The sequence below is a fragment of the Momordica charantia genome (assembly GCF_013281855.1).
Source record: "Momordica charantia cultivar OHB3-1 chromosome 3 unlocalized genomic scaffold, Mcharantia_2.0 BLBB01000003.1, whole genome shotgun sequence".
NCBI lineage: Eukaryota > Viridiplantae > Streptophyta > Magnoliopsida > Cucurbitales > Cucurbitaceae > Momordica > Momordica charantia.
In genome coordinates, this window is record NW_028275161.1 from 14,337,375 (window position 1) to 14,359,056 (window position 21,682).

Below are 21,682 nucleotides of genomic sequence, written 5' to 3' on the forward strand. Positions count from 1 at the left end.
CGTCACAAGGCTTGACTAGAACTTGTCCTCCACTAGGTTACTAATTAAGGTTGTACCTTGGACGGGCTTTCTAGCAACTTAAATGAGGTTATGGTTCATGACCTGAAGTTGCTCCTCTAGGACTGTGAACTTGCTTGTCCTACTGCATTTCAAAAGTATTTGAGTCACTGTCGTCTCGTTTTTAGTAGGTCCTGTTTGTCACGTCAAGTGAGATTTCTTGGAGGAACGTTTATATCCTCCTACCTTTCCTTTTCCTTAAAACGGTCGGTTTGTGTGCAAATTGGGTTTAAGCACTAGCTACTTATGTCTCTCCCCACATAAACAATGTCAATGTTGATGTGCAGAATCTGGCCGATTCAAGTTGAAATACGATAAGCTCTGAATGAACATCTACATACACAACGAATTCTACCACATTTGTGTGGTGCCAAGCTCAATACATTATGATGCTCAAGTCAGACGATAAGTTCAATTGACTGTAGCAACAAATAGAGTTGTGTGATGTACCTCATACATGAGATGTCTCCTATTTGTAAAAGTCGTTTCCTTAGGTCTGAAGCTATTTGAACTGTCTATGATTTGATTTTTAACGATATCTTACTGACTCTCTTAGATTCATAGAGGACTGATGATTGGACTAGATTTTGGTAATGCATCCATGACTATATTTATAATGGTGTTTTAGAACATCAAAGTCTCTTAGCTGTGGAGAAAACTTAGCCACCTCGACCTTGGAGCCTTGGTTGTCGATTTGGCTCAATCACCTCGATTTCTTGAAGTCGGTGTGTTTCACTTCGAGCCTTCTTTTAGTTGAATCGGGCATGGTAAATTCACCCATATCCGAATCAACCAACTATTTTTAGTTTTATACTTGAAAGGAAATTGCTAAATTCCATCAATTTCATCATTTTGTTCAATTTTGACTTGCCATGTGCGACGAAAATAATAATCAAAAGAGGGGAAAATATTCTAACGAAAAAAAAAACTCACATAGTACCATCAATTTCATTCCAAAAAAAAAACCCTCAATTTCAATCTTAATTTATTAAGGAGAAGAACGTGGCAAAGGCATGTGTTTTTGGCAAAAAGGTAAAGTCAACTAACAATAATTAAGAAGCTTTGATCTGTTTTTGGTGGTTTGATTAATCTAATATTTAGCCATCTCGTCGTATTAACACCTTAATATATACTTATAGCAATGCTACACTAATTCATTCACTCACCTACTTTTAGGTATACCCTATGCCCCCATCATTTTCGTTTCCTCTCCATGCCCTTTGCATATAAATCAAGTAAATAAGTTGCCTAACTTAAATAAGAAATAAATGTGTATATTATCACACAAACAATAAAGATCAATTATAAAAATTAACAAATAGAACCAATATTGAAGAAATGAAAAAAAAAAAAAATCTAATAATATAGCACTTCTTCATTCCAAAATTTTACCAAACAATACTACTTGATAATTTTCAATAATTGATAACTCTATAATTGGATGAATGTAATAATAATAAAAAAAATAAAGAAAATATATAAATATATATGGGTGTCTTGATGTTAAATCCTAATCCATTTTTTCTTCTACATATTTGTCAAACAATTTCCATTCCATTCTCGTTTATGCTAATCTTTGATCTTTCTCAAAAATAAATGTTTAAATATTATTTTAGTCCATATACTATACTTCATTTTGATCTAAAATATTCATTTTGATTCTTATACTTTCAACTTTGATTCATTTTAGTTTCAAAATTTCCGTTTCGATACTTATAATTTTAAAAACTGAACAATTTCATCATTGTTTGTAACATTTGAACATAAATTTTATATACAATAAAAATTTTTAACATAAATTTATAATTAGATCTTAAGAAATCTAGCGAATAAACCTCATGCAACAATTAAGAACAAAAGAAATATGAAATAAAAATAAAAGTAAAAATAAAAATATCGAATAAAAATAAATATTTTATAAGTACATGTGCTAAAATTAACTAAAAGTTTTCTGAAAACAAAAATAGTTTTTAAACCTAAAATTAAAAAATATATATATATCCGAACCTAGGCTGGATTAAAATCACATCTGAAGGGCAGTTTGGTCTTTCCACGTAAGTCAAATCCAAAACAAACAAGATAGCCTCTCCCGAGTCATTTCTTCCTCCATCACGTCTCTCTCTCAATCATCTCTCTTTCTTTGGCATTTTTTGATCAGTTCCATATTTTATTGGTCATCCCTCTCCCAAAAAGCCAACCAATCCCAATAATAAATCACAAAAACCCATCAAAATTCAATAAAAAAAATTTCTTCTTTTGGGTATCGCTTGATCTTTGGATCCAAGAAAACGAACTACTAAACCAAACCCACTTCAAAAATAACTCTCTTCCTTCGCCTCTACGCATCACAAAACCCCAAAAAAAAAAAATAAAAAAAAAAAAAATCCAAACTTTATCTTATCCACCAACACCCTCTTCTCCATCTTATGAACAATATTTGATTGTTGATCATATGATGGTGGAGATTTCAAGAACAACAAAAGGGTTCTTGAATCATAGAAAAGGGAAGAGCTTTTTCTTCAGATATTTCAAATTCCTTCTCTGGATTTCTCTCTCCTTCTATTTCTTGGCCTCCTTTCTCGTGACCCATAATCCCAATTTGGGTGTCTCTAATCTCAACGCCCTCCCCTCCTCCAAAGCTCTCGCTGAAAAATCCGCCGTCGATTTCAAACTCTTCGTGTACGATTTGCCGCCGGAGTTCAACGCCGATTGGCTTTCCGACGGCCGCTGCGGCCGTCAGTTGTTCGCTTCCGAGGTGGCCATTCATAGGGCCCTTTTGACCAGCCACGTCAGAACTTTAGACCCCTTTGAGGCCAATTTCTTCTTCCTTCCCGTTTATGTCTCGTGCAATTTCAGCTCCGTTAATGGGTTTCCGGTTATTGCACACGCACGCTCTCTCCTGGCCTCCGCCGTCCACGTCATCTCCGGCCAGTACCCGTTTTGGAATCGCAGCGGTGGCTCCGACCACGTCTTCGTCGCCTCCCATGACTACGGTGCTTGCTTCCATGCCATGGTAAAACCAAGAATAAGAGAAGATGCTGGTTGAAATATCTCTATATGAATTAAATTTATTCCATCATTTGCTTTTCGATTCTTTAGTTGAAAGGTGGTTTTTCATCTTATTTGGATTAAAAAATTAAAATTTTAAGATGAATTTTGCAAGATTTTGTTATGTTATGAAAAAAAAATGTTAGAAAGTAAGATTTTCTTTTCTTGTTTTTACCAAATTTTTGTTAGGAGGACGTGGCTATGGCGAATGGAATACCGCAATTCTTGAAGAACTCGATTATTTTACAGACGTTTGGAGTCAAATATAATCACACATGTCAGGATGTTGAGAACGTTGTCATACCACCGTATGTTTCGCCGGAATTCGTGGAAGCCGCCGCCGTTGACGGCAGCCGGAGAGACATCTTCGCGTTTTTCCGGGGAAAAATGGAGGTCAACCCCAAGAACGTCAGCGGCCGATTCTACGGCAAGTAAGAATAATTAATTAATTAATTAACGAAGTCTTTACTTTTATTATCTGGGTTTTATTTTATTATTTTTTTTTTGGGTGGCGGCTTTGAATTGTTTTTCAGGCGGGTTCGGACGGCGATTTTGAAGAAATTCGGCCGCGACCGGCGGTTTTACCTCAAGAGGCGGAGGTTCGCCGGTTACCGGTCAGAGATAGCGCGGTCGGTTTTCTGTTTGTGCCCTCTAGGGTGGGCCCCGTGGAGTCCTAGGTTGGTTGAGTCGGTCGCACTCGGTTGCGTGCCGGTCATCATAGCCGACGGCATCCGGTTGCCGTTTCCCGACGCCGTGGACTGGCCGGGTATATCGTTGACGGTGGTGGAGAGAGACGTCGGGAAATTGGGGAGAATTCTCGAACGCGTGGCGGCGACCAATCTCTCCGCCATCCAAAACAACCTCTGGAACCCCAAAAATCGGCGGGCCCTACTGTTCAACAACCCTATCCAACTGCACGACGCCACGTGGCAGATTCTTACAGCCCTGGAGAAGAAGTTGGACAGGTCGTTCAGGTGTTCGGGGGTTTTAAGCCAACAAGAGGACGACACGTAGGATAGAGACGGAAAGAATATGCCAGCTGGATTTTAGAAAAATGTTTTTGTTGCACGGGGGAGGGGTGGAGGATTTTGATTGGGCGGCGGGTGACACGTGGCAACTCGTAAAATCTGGTTGACTCAGTTAGGTTACAGAAATAGTTAGTTAAAAATTAAAAGGAGATAGTGACTTCCAACCCCTACGGAAAAATCACAATTTTGATCAATGTAAATGTTTGTATAAAGTCCTAAGAAAAAAATGGTCCTTTTTCTTTTTATTTTTTTATTTTTTTATTTAATGTTGCAAGTGGGAGAGATATTTTTTGTAATTAAACTATTAAGAGTTTTTTTATAAAAAGAGAGAGAGAGAGAGAAGGGAATATATAATAGGAATTCAGGACAATTTTTTTTAATTTATTTTTCCATTTTATAATTAAAGAAGGTGTTAATTTACGTTTGAGTTGAATTTCAAAGAGTTTCTCCTCCACTTTGGTTGTTAATTGGTGAATAATTTTATTAGTGATATTGGATTGCTTAACTATGGTTAGATGTAATTGTTTGTGTTAGTTATTATTATTATTTTTTTAGTTATTAATTAGTTAACTAAGTATTTATATATGAGAAGAGATTTATTCATTTGAGATGAATAATTTTTTTTTTAAATTATCTTCCTTTCCTATCATGTAATATGGTATCAGAGCACGAACTTTCCGTTTCTCTAATATGTCATGTACTTCATAATAGTTCAAGCCTTGCATCAATTTCCTTTGAAATAGAATCAATAATCTAAGAATTAATTAATCCAAATTGTTGTTACACTTTCAAGTAGCCAAAAGATTGGCCTCGGTGTTTCTTTTGATTGTTCTATAAACAAAATTTACATTATTTTCTGTTGAGTAACAAGAACTGTGGCTGGTTGAAAGGTGAAGAAGAAAGGGATCATTTGGCTCTTGAATTTACCTATTAATTTTACTTCAAAAAATTATAAGGTGAAGTCGAGAAAAAAAAAGGGTTGGTTTGAATATATATTCATAAATGCAAATTTGTGTGTATTCATTAATAAAACTGTCAAGACTTCAAGTAGTTTAATATTTCATTTTCTAGAAAAGTTGACAAAATTGAGAAACCAACATCATAACTAGGCAATCAAAATTGGTTGAATCAAATAAACCAACCAAATGAATTGGTCGAATATTCATTGATCAAAACCGAATAACTCAACTTAAATTTGATCAATCTAGTCTATTGTTTAATTTTAATTTTTGATTAATTTTTTTCTTAGAAAAAATGTTAATTTTCTACCGACAAATTTGAAAAGGTTAGATAATGTTTACGTTTGTTGGAGGAGTTGACCAATACATGGAGGATAGAGAATGGACGTACGATGGTTAACGTCTTCCCTCACCTATTGAAGAAACAACCTTCCATACTTAACCAAATAGTGGACAGGAAGACTCCTAAATAGGTTGAAGGTCTTCCTACCCAGATCATGCGTGCCCGACAAATCGACCTTCGTCTTGACATATCTACTTTTAGTGGATACATTAACCTATAAATAGAACACTTTACTCCCCATGTATCACATTCTAGCTCAGTCTCTATTGCAAGGTAAACTTAAATCAACTTGAGCGTCGGAGTGTTTGTTTCCTTGTGTAGATCCTTCCTCTGCAAACAACATCCAAGTTCTCTAAGCTTACCTTGACCAAGTTGACCTTGATCTATTTCGCAACAAGTTAAATTTTCAATTTCATGAAATTAACACAATAAGTCATCAATCACCAACAAAATACAAAGCGAAAGAACCAAGTCAAAAACATAACAAAGGATCGATACACAAAATCAAGTATGTTCAAGTGTTTTTCTCTTTTCTAATAAAACGTGTTTGTCTTTTGAAAACAAAAGTGAAGCTGAGGAATCTATTTCTAATATCACTTGCAATGTAATAAAAATGTCAAAGTCTCAATTTTATGGAAACGCTATAAATATTGATAAAATATCAATATCGATCAATGTTACTAAAAAACTTATAAAAATAAAAAAAATCATTTATTATATTTAAATCAACAAATTAACATTATACCCTCTTGAAATAATTAAATATTATGTTCACTTGTTTTTTTTTTAATATTTTGTCAGTTTTTCCACAATACTTTGAAAATGTTGATTTAATTTGTATGTTACTGTTCAAAATATATATTAATATTTTTATGGTTATTTGAATGAACCCAACAAATGATATTTTAAAAAGTAGGAATTATTATTTTAAATGAAAGAGGGATAAAAGCAAAAAGTGGCCAAAAAAAAAAAAGGAAAAAAAGAAAAGGGAAGGACATAAGGAAGAGCCAAAGAGGACAGTCTGTGAGGGAATAATTTAAATAGGCTCAGGGTACCCTACAGGCCATGTCCTACGTCTATTCCCATGGGCTGACGGCTACCCGACAAATCGGTCATCTTTCCACTTTCCACCTTCACGTTATTTTCCTTAAATTAGTTTTCCATGTCTCTCCAAAAGTTTGTTTCCAGTGCAACGGCTACTTTCCAGCTTCCACTCCCATTCATTTCTTTCATTTATTAATTTGATTTTGTTAGTACAACCAAGATAAGATTGGATTATTGAACTTCGGGACGAGTAGGGAAGAAACAAGATATCTAATGTCAAAGCGAGCATAGTTCAACGATAACCGATATATATCTCAAATTAAGAGGTTGTGAGTTAGATCTCTCATCTCATCCTCACATATTGTACTAAAAATAATACAAAATGTTTAACTGTTGAGCTATACGCTTATGTTAAAGCTTTATTTAATGCTCTTAGAACTAACAAAAAAAATAAATAAATATATATATATATATATATATATATATAAAAGATCATAAATTATTTGTAGATGTGACATATTTCATTAGCATAGGATTCTATTACTAATTTACATTATTAGTGTATCAGTAATCGACGACGTATTTACTAAATGATAGAAATCTATTTGTGAAGATAGATCTAAAAATTTTAGATGTCTATTAATAAAGATATCTATTAATAATGATGTGGGTAAAAAAGAAATTACGTAAAATGTCTAGTGCGAAATTTTTTAAAAAATTTTCATATTCGCGAAATCATAATCCTATCAATACCATTAAAATTTCCTTTCTCAAAAGGTAGAACATAATAATGAAACTTGAAAAATCATATAATCTAAAAAAATTAAGGTTGAATTAAAATTTGGTCACAGTTTGGAAATAGTTTTATTTTGGTCGTTGATTTTACAAGTTTCAATTTGATTCTTATAGTTTGGTTGGATCTTACATATTGTTTATAAATTATATCTTTTGCTCATTTGTAAGACCTATCTATTACTTTTTATTTTCTTATACTGTCTAAATTATAATACAATCAATTAAGATAGTTAGTCAAATATGCATGTCACGTTGAAAAGTGTTAATATAATGACGATAAGGATGACTTGTAAAGTTTGATGAGGCGAAATTTAAAAAAAAAAGCAAGACTAAATTGAAATTTTTTAGATTTCATACATCAAATTTTTAATTTAAATAAATGTAAGAAAACTTATTTATTTTCCTTCGTGCAAAAGAATAAGCAAACCATCACCACTACTTTCTTTATCAAAACTCAAATTATTATCTCCAATATAATATAATGTATGGAGATTGTAATCTTATAAATATAATTATAGGAATTTGTTTCCTACCTGGCAGATGTCCATCCATGCCGATGGGCCACTGCTACCCGACAAGTCGGTCATGTTCGGACTTGGGACATTATTTTTCTTAAATTATTTTCCTTTCAATTATAGATTTAATTATGTTTTCGCAAAAAATTTGAGCAAGCATCGAAGTCTCCGAGAGCACTTCAAAGGTCTTATCAATAATGAGATGATTTTATGGAGAGAAAATAATCTGAAAATTAAAATTTGCGTTCCACAGTTCTGAGTGTTTTGATATTTGTTTGAAAGAGGTGACTCCTGAGATCACGTACGAAGATCGTGTCTATTTAGTGGTTACCTTTTGAGATTTCAGACGAGAATTACGCCATGGGGTAGGAGATGCAATTGAGCAATTACTGTTTACGGGCCGAAGTATATAGTTTGGCAAAGACTGGTTGTTCGATACGCTCTATACGTCTAAAGCCGAACTATTGGATCTCTCCAACAGGTATATGTATGTGGAGCCAAACTATCGGTTAAATGATGAGATGTCCTTTGTTCGAATCCTTCGTCAATTTAGTTATTGAATTTTGATCTACATGTTTATTTAGTGCATAAATTTTAGGTTATTTTACCAGTTTAGTTCGTTAATGTATGATATTATCCGCTTTGGGGTATAATCCTCACGGTTTTGCTTGCAGTATCACCCAAAAGCCTACATTAATGTGGATGGTGTCCCTCACTTATATACCCACGATCTTCCTCTTATTTAACTAATGTGAGACTTTGGTTATATTCTCAACAATATTAAACATAAAATTGAATTTTGTGTTTAATAGAACCCTAAATTTTGAAATTTGTTTCTAATATGTTCGGGAATTTTAAAAAATTTCAAATAGATCATGGACCTATTAGACACAAAATTGACCGTTTAAAGACTTGTTGAATAATTTTAAATATTCAAGTATTTGTGAGACACATCTTAAAATTTACCGACTTATTATACACAAATAAGATATGAGAGTTAGTTAAGAGATAAAACTTGTAATTTAACTAAAATTTTAAAAAATTTTAACTACAGGCCAAAATTTTAAATTGTAAATCTGAAAAGTTATTGCTGCTAAATGGTGGTATTAACTAAATAATGACCTAACTAATTAGGAAAATATTGTTTGAATAGAGACAATTTGGTAGAAGCAAAGTGGACGTATTAGATAAAATAAAGTGAACTAGTTGCTGTTTCTTTCATAGGTAACTTGCATGCTTGTCGTAATCCATGCAAGTTTATTTCATTTCATTTAATGGCAATGTGTTTTAAATCTCGATATCGATGGAAATATTGATATCTTAATTAATACAAATGTCAATATATACATTTATGTCGATGGATATTTTTTAAAAAGTTATAAAAATAAAAAATCTAGAACAAATATTTAAATTAAGAAATAAATATTTCACTATTTTCAAATAAGTTCAAAATTATTTTTTTTAGTACAATAAGTTCAAAATTATTAATATTAATATTATGTTCATATTAGTGTTATCTTGTCGATTTTTTTTACGATACAATAAAAATGTTAATTCACTCCTCATGTCGATGAAGACTTGGACCTCGTAGACAGAGAAATTTTAATGGAAATGTCGACATATATTTTGTCTACCTTGTTTTACTACACGTGACACGTCATGCAAAATCAACAAACTTTGATCTAATAAGCGTGTGCCTCACATCATGGTTTATCACACGTTAACCGTACGTAGAAACTTCTTATAATCACAATTTAAATTTAAAAAATATAATTGAACTTTTTTAATACAGTAGATATGAGGATGAGAGATTGAAACTACTACTTCTAGAGAAGTAGATGCATTAACCCTAAATTATACTCATGTTAGCCCTAAACTTTATAATATATAAACAGTTACCATAAAATATCAAATTTCTAAAATGCGGCTTTTTATATAAATCTTGATTCTTTTTTTAAATTATATATATATATATATATATATATATATATTTTTTTTTAAATTCTTGATTCAAATGTGAATGATACTCCTTAAAAATTGTGAATTCTCTCTAGCTAAATATGTCAAACTTTTTTAAAATGAAAAAAAAATAGAATTATAGGAAAATTGGATATTTTCTAATACAAATATATCAATTTTTTTAAAAATGAAAAAAAAGGGTTGGTAGAATATTCAACCATAATTTTTTTTCTTTATAAAATATCAAATTTTCGATACTCGATGGTCCTAAATGTAATTTTTAATTTAAATTTTGAAAGGTTGAAAGAAACGGACAAAAGTCTTTAAAATCTCTTTTTTTATATATAATTTTTAATTATATAAAAAAATCCTTTTTTTCTTTTCTATTTAAAGTAAATAATTTAGATTTCTATATCTTATATATTTACATGGCAGGTCCTATTTTTTAAAAAATAATTTAAATTTATTTCCAAAACTTCTATAAGTATGAAAATTATTCATCTTTGTGGGTTCATTCCTATTCTTCTAAACTTATATAAAAATTTTAATAATAATTCTATTAAAAAATTGTGCTAAATCATGAGTTTGATCCATAAGCTTTCAGAGTTGTGTTTAATAGATTCGAAAATTTTAAATCTAATAGGTCTCTAAAACCGGTCTTACCGTCTCACTTCAAGATAAAAACATCATGGACGTCCTATGTCTCGATGTTCATTCTGAAGGACTAGAATTAAAAGATGGATCTCTCCCGTTTGTTGTTTCATACCGTATCTATTACAAATTGATGCATGCAAATCTTTCTCCATAAGCACTTGGCAATATCTCCAAAAGGTTACACCGTGCTCATAGAAGTCAATATCGAAAAATCTTTGATGACCATTCTGAAGACACTTCGCTGGGATGAAATTTCCAGAAACTCTATCTGGAGACTACAAGGAGTAACAACCCCCGCTAAAAGAACTAGAATCAATGCGAGATACCCCACGATTAGATAAGTCATGAGTAGCCATCCAAGCATATCTTTAGACACAAGGTCGGTAAACTCTATCAACAGATCTTTTAAAATATCTGAATCAATGCGAGCTTCGGTAGACTTTATCCATCCTATCCCTAACGTTCATTATGAAGAAGGATAGCTCTCTCCTACCCAATCCGACATGGGAAGGAGAACTGAATCAACTTTCAACCTAATAAACGTTATTTCAAAAATTGAAAGACAATATGAAGAATTGTACGGCAAATACATCGATATGTGGATTGCCGCACCAAAAGAGACAAGGAAACTTGTCATGAGTATAGGAGATTTCACCTCAAAATTACAACAAAAAGAGCTTGCTAGAAACGAAGCTCTCGTAGAGACGTTTAAAGCCGAAGGACAAGTGGCAGTCATTAGAAACGGCACTGTTTGGGTCACTACAAGGGGTAAAGAAATAGCTTCCATCTTCCCTCCTGAAGAAGAAGCTACATTTTCTCACCCAATCATACCGACCATAAAAATGGTGTCTTCGCCCTATAAGACGATAGATGAAGACAAAGTTCAGAAAGTTGGTGTTCGTGAAATCAAAAACATCCAGCATCAACTCAATTACTCAAACAAGATTCTTTTTGAAGTTTCTAAAGCTGTTGAAAGAATTGAGAACCTGGTTCTTCTTGCAGCTGGAATTTATTATCAGTGCTAGCAACCGTATAACCAATGAAAGGCGCCAGTTGTTGCCTATCATCTCTAAAAACCCAGAGATCCCACAGGTGGACCCCTGCCAGCCTATTTCTCAACCTAACAGTTTCAAGATTTGAACTCTCAAGGAAGACCCCTCTGATCTCTTACTCGAGATCAACAAAAGAATTTCTTCTTTGTCCATCAATAAAGGAGACTCTTCTAAGAAGATTAATGTTGCCAAGAGTATAAATGTAGTTGCTAGAATACCTACAACAACTCAAGCCTCATCTTCAACAATTCTACCAGTAACTATGCATACGGAAATGAAAAATCATTATCCTCAATAATCTCCTCTTGATTTAGGATGGGATGATATCCGCCATAATCAACGAGCCTATGACAGAACATCAATAGTTACCTGGAATATCGACGGATATTCTAAAGCTCAAATGCTTAATACTTTTCAAGAAATGATGATGGCCGTTACAGCTTTCAGCACAAAAAAAAACGGTTCTACAAACTGTCCATATCCTACTCTCAAGTCTCTTTGGAAACCTAAGAAGTTGGTGGCATAACCAACTCATAAAAGAGGATAGACAAAAAATCTTGACGGCAACTAAGACTATTGTCAAACAAGCAAGACAAAACGCCATGCAAATTGAAGAACCGGACATGATAAATCAATTAGTTTATGCAATGACGAAGAATTTTGTTGGTAGCACTAAAATCCATACCGACCTCGGTACCGAAGCTCTATTAGGACTCCGATGTCGGAAGATGAGCAACTACAAATACCGTATCTATTTTTTGAAGGACTTCCGCATTACATTGCTCAAAGATTCTATCAAGTGGCAGCAGCAAACTCTACAACCAATCAGATCAATTGGTCAGAGTTAACCATTGGGGATATTACTGCTACAGTTCAAGGGATATGCGTTAATCTCTGCCTAGAGAATAAGCATATTACTAAAGTTATCAAAGACCCCGACTACCGTAAGGAATTGGGAACTTTCTGCAAACAATACGGTCTTGACTACAGACCTAAAGATGAGAGAAAGAAAAGAAAGAAATCTTCCAACAAACAACTCTTTAGCAAAAGTAAGTCAAAGGATCCTGAATTTCCTCGGCACAACAGGAGCAAGGGTAAGAGGAATTATTCGAAGAATCATTCTCACAAAACCTCTGTTACTTGCTACAAATGCAATCGCAAAGGACATTATTCTAGCAAATGCCCTTTGAAGGACAAGATCAATTCTCTAACCATAGATGAAGATACACGTCAGTCTCTTCTCTATGCCATTATAAGTGAAGAAGAATATTCTTCTCATTCCGAGTCTTCAACCGATGATGATGGTATCAACCTCATAAATGAATAAGACTCGAGTGAAGAAACCTTCTTCTCTCAAAGTAGCTCCTCTAAGGATAACTTTAGTAGTATGCTTATTCTCTAGGCAGAGATTAACACATATCCCTTGAACTGTGGCAGTAATATCCCCAATGGTTAACTCTGACCAATTGATCTGATTGGTTGTAGAGTTTGCTGCTGCCACTTGATAGAATCTTTGAGCAATGTAATGCGGAAGTCCTTCAACAAATTTTTATTTCTAGATATCTTCTCCGCATGACGTAATAGTATAAAGACATGTTAGGAATGTGTCTTTATACCATTTGTAGTTGCTCATCTTCCGACATCGGAGTCCTAATAGTGCTTCGGTACTGAGGTCGGTATGGATTTTAGTGCTACCAACAAAATTCTTCGTCATTGCATAAACTAATTGATTTACCATGTCCGGTTCTTCAATTTGCATGGCGTTTTGTCCTACTTGTTTGACAATAGTCTTAGTTGCCGTCAAGATTTTTTGTCTATCCTCTTCTATGAGTTGGTTATGCCACCAACTTCTTAGGTTTCCAGAGAGACTTGAGAGTAGGATATGGACAGTTTGTAGAACTAGCGGCCATCATCATTTCTTGAAAAGTATTCAGCATTTGAGCTTTAGAATATCCGTTGATATTCTAGGTAACTATTGATGTTCCGTCATAGGCTCGTTGATCATGGCGGATATCATCCCATCCTAAATCAGGAGGAGATTATTGAGGATAATGATTTTTCATTTTCGTATGCATAGTTACTGGTAGAATTGTTGAAGATGAGGCTTGAGTTGTTGTAGGTATTGTAGCAACTACGTTTATACTCTTGGCAACATTAATCTTCTTAGAAGAGTCTCCTCTATTGATGGACAAAGAAGAAAGTCTTTTGTTGATCTCGAGTAAGAGATCGGAGGGGTCTTCCTTGAGAGTTCCAATCTTGAAACTGTTAGGTTGAGAAATAGGCTGGCAGGGGTCCACCTGTGGGATCTCTGGGTTCTTAGAGATGATAGGAAGAACCGGGTTCTCAATTCTTTCAACCGCTTTAGAAACTTCAAAAAGAATCTTGTTTGAGTAATTGAGTTGATGTTGGATGTTTTTGATTTCACGAACACCAACTTTCTGAACTTTGTCTTCATCTATCGTCTTATAGGACAAAGACACCATTTTTATGGTCGGTATGACTGAGTGAGAAAAGGTAGCTTCTTCTTCGGGAGGGAAGGTGGAAGCTATTTCTTTACCCCTTGCAGTGACCCAAACAGTGCCGTTTCTAATGACTCATTGGGCTTTAAACGTCTCTACGAGAGCTTCATTTCTAGCAAGCTCTTTTTGTTGTAATTTTGAGGTGAAATCTCATATACTCATGACAGGTTTCCTTGTCTCTTTTGGTGCGGTAATCCACATATCGATGTATTTGTCGTACAATTCTTCATAACGTCTTTCAATTTTTGAAATAACGTTTATTAGGTTGAATGTTGATTCAGTTCTCCTTTCCATGTCAGATTGGGTAGGAGAGAGCGATGCTTCTTCATAATGAACTTCAGGGATAGGATGGATAAAGTCTACCGGAGCTCGCATTGATTCAGATCTTTTAAAAGATTTGTTGATAGAGTTTACCGACCTTGTGTCTGAAGATATGCTTGGGCGGCTACTCATGACTTCTCTAATCTTGGGATATCTTGCCTCAGAATTAAATTGTATTTCAACGTTTCCATCTGGAATTCGATGATTGACGCCTCTGTTCTAGTTCTTTTAGCGGGGGATGTTACTCCTTGCAGTCTCCAGATAGGGTTTCTGGAAATTTCATCCCAGCGAAGTGTCTTTGGAATGGTCATCAAAGATTTTTCAACAATGACTTCCATCAGCATGGTGTAACCTTTTGGAGATACGCCAAGTGCTTTTGGAGAAAGATTTATATGCATCAATTTGTAATAGTTGCGGCATGAAACAGTATACGGGAGGGATCCATCTTTTATTTCTAGTCCTTTAGAATGAACATCTAGACATAGGACGTCCATAATGCTTTTATCTTGAAGTGAGACGGTAAGACCGAGTTTGCAATTGAAGTAGACTGGGCTTGCACCAAGTTAGATTCAACGATCCCTAGCAGAGAAGAGTAAATCTGAGATGCCTCTTATCTCTAAGGGCGAGATAAACTGGGACATCTAGGCCTTCTCTGAAGAGGGGTTTCAAAGCAACTTGAACACATGAAATATGAAGGTATTTAAATTTATTTTTTACTTTGAAGAGGGTTTCTTTAGGGAGAAGAGTGATCTCAGTGAATTCATCCTTCATAGCTACGTTCTCCTTTGTGATGACGATGACATCTTGTTGGGAAAAATTGAAAGTATTTATTTTATATACCTGATTTGGATCTATCTTTGGGATAAACCAACTTTTTAAACGATCTTCAACCTTGGCTAGATGAGTTTCGGCTGAATTATGCTCGGCTAAAACTTTTGAAAAATCAGCTTCTGATTTTTGTTTGCATGAAGGAAAGGAAGAAAAAGAAGCTGTGTCTATGATTGTTTGGGAGTGGAGAGAGATTTTAGAGAGAAGCTTGGAGAGCATAAGAGGGAGAGAGAATCTGGTGATATCAAAGAGATAGAAATAAAATCTCAATAAGAGTGTACCCTTTAATTATGATAATACTCTATCTTTTAATTAAATCAAATTTATCTAATCTTTTCCATATTTCTTAACTAGGAATCCTCTATCATGAAGGTTTAACCATGTCTTTATCATGATATCAGAGAATAAGTAGCTCGGTAGACACAAAATTAAAAGTTTGGAAATTTATTTGGCACTTTTTTAAGTTTAGTAAAAGTATTAGACACAAATCTAAAAGTTAAAAAGGACAAACTTATAACTTACGCACCTTAATATCAAAATATATAAATTAGTATGTGTATATATTTCAATTCTAAATTTTAGTCATGCTGAGTGTTATTCGCGAATGTAAAATGTTACCAACGATCTTATTTGAATCCTTCACATGAAGCTATTTGAGTAGAACTATCATATCCAATGTAATTACATAAGATTGAGCACCATGATTTACAAATAAGCAACAAATATATCATGAAATAATCACACGAGACTCTTAATTTTAAAAGAGTTTTATGTTTAGCATGTGAGAGTGGACATTCAAATTTCTGACCTTTTGATCGAGAATATAACGTTTAACTAGTTGAATTATGCTTAAATTAGCAAGTTATGCTGTTAAAGTCACATGCTAATTCCTAATTTCAAAGACATGACTTTTTGTTAAAGCAAGTATAATTCAATGGTAATTGACACATATCTTCAACTACGAGATTGTAAGTTCGATCCCACACCTCACATGTTGTACCGTAAAAAGACATGACTTTTTAATCAATCATCAAATCTCATAGTAATTTATTAACTAATATGAATTTCCAATTTACCAATAAAGTTAGTCAAAATGTTTATTAGTGTGATGGAGTTAACCAAATATATTTTTTTACTTTTTATTTTTTTGATATCTGAGTGTCCAGGCTGATATCTGAGTGTCCAGGCCGACACCTTGACTAATGTCATAGGGTAACTACTTGACGTTACAACATTTAAGACCAACAAACTTATAAAAATTACTAATTTCTAAGGTTCGAACCCATAAAGTTAACCAAATATTATTCTTTATTGACAAGAAAACCCATTTAGTATATAAAATATCAATTATATGCTAAGTTAATTGGATATCTCATTGATAAAATAAAACGAAACTAACTAGACACCTATTATACTCTCAAAGATTGATAGTTCAACTCCACCCCTGTAATTAGTAAACTTAAAAACGAACATTGTTTATTCTTCTTTTGTAGAGACATGAGAATTTGAATCTCCGACCCTAGAGGGATGAGTAATGCCTTTAGCATATTTTGAACTCTAATTCAGCCCATTTGAGCAATTTTCTTTTCCACTGTAGTTCTTTAAGAGCATTCATCAGCATCTCTTGAACAAAAAATGGTACCATTTTGATTTCTCCATCACTTTCTCTTGAGATTCAAAATACCGACCTCACGAAATAGGCTTGTGTAACTCAAAATTAAGCAACCATGTTTATGTTTGGAATGCGGGTTTACGACGGAAAAATACCACAAAAAATGGGCAGTTTGAGAGAATATGATTGAGAAAAACTGAGTAAAAATGTTATAAAGAAACTACCTTTGGAAAAATGGTGTGGCTGCTACATGAACTTGTAAAATCTGGAAACAATTTCAGTTTGCATAAACATTTACTCTCACTCTGGCAGAAACTTCAGGGTGAAGCTTCAGCTCTGCAATATATTCTCCTGTTTCCCTAATCTCTGGAAGAAAAACAATCCTCTTGTCTACATCCCTGTACATAAACGTGAGTACTTCAATCATCACTAGGGTAAAATAAAATGCAAGCATCAGTTTTTCTTTTTTGATAATTGGGAGTCGGAGTTTTGCTCTTCTACATATAGGGACATCATGCCCGTCCCAAGGCCCAGACCTGGAAGACATTAGGGGTTTTTGGTATTAAGTTTGCCAGTATGACCAAGAGACCTCAAGCCTTTGTCTACTGGACTCTCCTTGGGGGCCAAGCATCAATGGAAATACTCTCTACTCGTTAAAACAGAAGGTAAAATGGTAAAACATTTATGGTTAAATTAAAACTTTACTCCTTGAATTTTCGGAGATGTGTAAAGTTGTCTAACAAGTCTCTAAATTACTTTCAATGTTGTGTTCAACAGGTCCCTAAACTTTAAGAAGTATCTCAACGGTTAATTTTATATCTAATAGACTACGGCCTATTAAACATTTTTTTATAAAAAAAAAATTAAAGAACTATCATACACAAAATTGAAAGGTCGGAGTTCTATTAGATATGAAATTCAAGTCTCTAAATTTTAGAAAATGTTTAATAAATTAGAAATCTATTAGAAGAGACCTGATAGACACAAAATCGAAAGTTTAAGGACTTTAGTTATTATACCTTTTGTAAAGTTCAGGAATCTATTAAACATGGCGGAATAACAGCATAATTAGAGTCTACGAATTGAGGATTATTGAAGAATCATTCTGGTCTGAAGAGTAGGATATTATAGTTATAGGGCTCATTATGCTAATTATGTACCAATAAACTCCATCTGTACACAGTGAGTACACAAACTAACTAAATAAATAAAGTACCTCTGAAGTTGTGCCTTGATAATATCGACAAGATCCTGTGCTGTAACACTGCCAAAAAATTATAAAAAAGAAAAAAGAAAGTGCATTTGAGTGGACATAATGGGAAAAAAAAAATACGAAAAACTGCTTCATAAGTACTAAAATCCAACTCACGTTCCAAAAATCTGTTTTCCTTTTCCACCTTTCCGCTTCACCTTGAAAGCTCCAACAGTTTCAAATATCATAGCAAGTTGCTGTGCCTCCTCTTTTACCTGATAAGTTTATTATATTAACATTTAAATAACTTCCATAGAAAAGGTAGTGATTGTCAAGATGAAAACATATATATATTTGTTCTCATATTTTACTTAATTACTCTGCAGATGGCCACTTGGAAATTCAGTAGTGACAATAATAAGTTATCTATGAAATGAAAATAAGTAGCCTAAGATTTTCTTGTCTTCAGATATAGATAAAGGATGCATCTCGAAACTGTTCCTTGTAGCATAGGGTACAGAATGGATCCCGATTCCAAGAAAGTAAGAAAATAACTATATTACAATATCAAAGATCAATAGCCTTTCGAGAGGGCTATCTCTCTCCAAATGTTTCTCCTAGAAAATACTCCCTCTCTTCTAGTTAACTTCCGATATTTATAGCCAACTCACCCCTAACTAATTACCATAACGCTCTGACTAATATCCTAATAATAACCTCATATATTCCTACTAGTACTCTGACAATTTCATCCACGTGACCACAGTCTTCGTCTGCGGATGAGTTTGAGACGACTTTGAAAAGAGTGAAAAATACTTTTAGCCCAGTAAACTGTAAAAGTAATTTTAAAATACTTGAAAAAGAAAAAAACATTTAATAGTGCTTCTTCCAAAAACGGTTCTAAAATGGTTATAAAAGAAGTGTCTCACTAAAAAAAAAAAGATAAAAATGCATCCAAAACTCACTATGAGAAGCCTAAATAGTGCCAAAGAGTAAAAGCTAATCCTTAGTCGTTAATGCTTATAACAAGAATCATTTGAGTGAAACAGCGACTTAAGATACCCTAAGATCATTTCTGGCCCTATAATACTTGTGACTGATTAAAAAAAATTTTATCAATGAGAGAAAATATGAACCTCCATTCAAGAAACAAGTGGAAAGGACAAGTTACCCGTTTCTTCTCAGCCTCAATTCTTTCCTCCTCCATCCGCATTTCCCTGAGATAATTATAGATCCATACCAAGAGAATTAATGAATCTGCATTAAACAACATTTTTTATCGATAACTAACTTCAGGTTATAGTTTGATAGAACCCGAACTAGAAATATATTGAAATATAAAAGATATAAGAACTACAATAACTTCAAAAGTTACTTCGACCCTCACCCCTCTGGAGTATTTTTACTTAAGCCTAAACCATACTAACCAAGTGCTTACCTTCATACTTACTCCCTCGCCATATTTATATACCAAACCCCCTAACCTAATTACTAATATACCCTCAATACTCTAATAATATCCCCAACTTATCCTAATAGCAATCCTATCACTGTTTAATGTTAACCTATTCATATTTCTTGATATAATCCATCGAGCTATTATGTTTGAAATTTTCATACTTTTTTGAAAGTGTTATTCCCATTCTAATTAAATTGGGTATATACAGCAGAGTGTCGACACACATCAGATTTCAATAACCAGCTCAACCAAGTTAGAATCAACCAATGAATAACGATAACCACTCAGCAACTAACTAATATTTAAATTTATTTGCAGCCTCTCTCAAATTGAATAGCCTAACAAGGCACGAGTTCTTAGACCTAAAATAAGACAATTGGTTCTAAGGGGCTCCATAAGCATAACACCTCTCTGATATGTAGTGAAAATGGAACTCAAAACCATGTTTTTCACACAATCCTTTTGTGAATAAGCGAAAGTTAAATTTCACATATTTTGCTCAACCATGAAATACTAGATTTCAAGCAAGCTGAACAGATGAAATATTGTCACGCCAAATAACAGGAGAGGATGAGTGATATGCATACAAGTTCATGAGAAGCAGCCAAATCCAAGACAACTCGGCCTACATTGAGACTAAAATATGGTACTCAGTTTCTGTAAAGCATCGGGATACTGTTGTCTGCTTTGTTGGAGATGGTGAATTGGGGATGGAACCATATTAACAAGTTGTAGACCAATCATCATCAACAACTCCATCAAGATTGTGAAGTTATAAGACCAGAAGAAACAGACACCTACCAAGCCACAGAATACTAGATAGATACCTCCAAGTTGAGCAACTAAAGATTTATTCTGTTACTAAGCTAACCATAATGAAACTATTCAGCGAGGTGAACAGGTAAGGACCATTGATACTTTGTGCTTGACATATGATTCTTCCCAAAAGCTTGTATTGGATACAGAAGTAACTGAGTAAAAGATCAGGCAACAATTATTATCAATGAAAAATTGATGGATAGACAAAAGATTGGAAGCAATGCTTGGACTTCCAAAGCACATTTAAAGAGAGAAGGTATGAAAAGTGTGCACATTCCCAATACTAGAGTGGCATTGGTTGAGGCCTATCCATTCCCATTCGAAACCTCATCCTCTCCATTTTATTCAAAATAATAAGTTAGATGCATGTTGTATTAAAAGTTGAGAGAGCCAAATTGGAATTGTTTGAGATCCGTGCACAAAGGACTAATTAGATGTTGCAGCCCTATCAGTTAGTTGAGATGGAGGATGTCTACATTGGGTAAGAATGGTTCAAGTTCATATATATTTGGCATTGTACTTTGTTAGTCTCATACTCTCAGAAAGACTAATAAAATGTGAAATTTAGGGATCATATTGCAGATATTAGACACGAGAAAGAAAGGTGCATTATTTGAGGATGAAATCACAGGGGTGGTGGAGGGAAGCAGAGAGAGGAAACCCATCAGCCAGAGCCTGGTACCATGAAACTTCCAGTCTTTTACCAGAATACATTGCCATTCTCGTTAAATTGACTAGATACAGCAGAGTATTTATTCATTACTCACTCCATTAACCAGCTAAAAAAAATTAGCTAACAGAAACTAATCAATGACCACTCAGCAACTAACAAACAACTATATGTATTTACATTTACAGTTCCTTCCTGATTATAAACATGTAATTGATACTTTGGCAGCTAAGATGTTGAAATTATAAAAGCTTCCAAAATCCCATGTTAGGAATCAACAAGACCATTTGAAATTGCACAATTTTGAGACAGACATTATGGACAAAAACATAAGGTATCAATAAAGTAAGCGGGTTGTGTAACACATTACTTGAGCAGAACTGGAGTAACAATCTGGGCCTTGCCCAAAGGGAACAGATAGTTTCTGTAGTACCCTGCCTTCACATCAATAAGTTGCCCTTTCTTTCCCAGGTCCGCCACATCCTCCTTCAGAATTATCTGCCCCAATTACAATTGCAACCAATTTGCCAATTAATTTCCAGAGAAAGAAAGAATTTAGAAAGGAATTTGAAAACCCATTTTCGAGAATCACCTTGCGGGACTTGGTAGCTTTCTTCTGGGCCACAACCACCATGGCAGACCTTCCATAAGAGAACTTGGCAGTTTCTTCGAAGTTCCCACCAATATTCGGAAGACCCATATCCACCACGGAAGAACTCCATGACAGAGCGGTTGTTAGAGACGCCATTTTACACAAAAACGCCTCCCACAATTCGCAGTTTTTTCTTCTTTATAGCGCTGTTGCTTC

The 21,682-nt window shown here is 34.0% G+C and overlaps 2 protein-coding genes across 2 annotated transcripts; one reads left to right on the forward strand and one right to left on the reverse strand.

The window, feature by feature from the left end:
• The first annotated feature begins 2,190 nt into the window (after positions 1-2,190).
• Positions 2,191-4,587, forward strand: LOC111020450 (putative glucuronoxylan glucuronosyltransferase F8H). The gene is made up of 3 exons (XM_022297136.2): positions 2,191-3,070; positions 3,295-3,536; positions 3,639-4,587. Exons 1-3 carry the CDS (start codon positions 2,510-2,512, stop codon positions 4,117-4,119), a joined length of 1,284 nt encoding a protein of 427 aa, XP_022152828.1. The 5' UTR covers positions 2,191-2,509; the 3' UTR covers positions 4,120-4,587.
• Positions 4,588-16,920: 12,333 nt separating this feature from the next.
• Positions 16,921-21,682, reverse strand: RPL9 (ribosomal protein L9). Its single transcript, XM_022297181.2, has 6 exons — positions 21,467-21,682; positions 21,245-21,372; positions 19,098-19,143; positions 18,104-18,201; positions 17,951-17,998; positions 16,921-17,132 (listed from the first exon to the last, which is right to left on the reverse strand). The coding sequence occupies exons 1-6, from the start codon at positions 21,620-21,622 to the stop codon at positions 17,012-17,014; spliced, it is 597 nt and encodes a 198-aa protein (XP_022152873.1). The 5' UTR covers positions 21,623-21,682; the 3' UTR covers positions 16,921-17,011.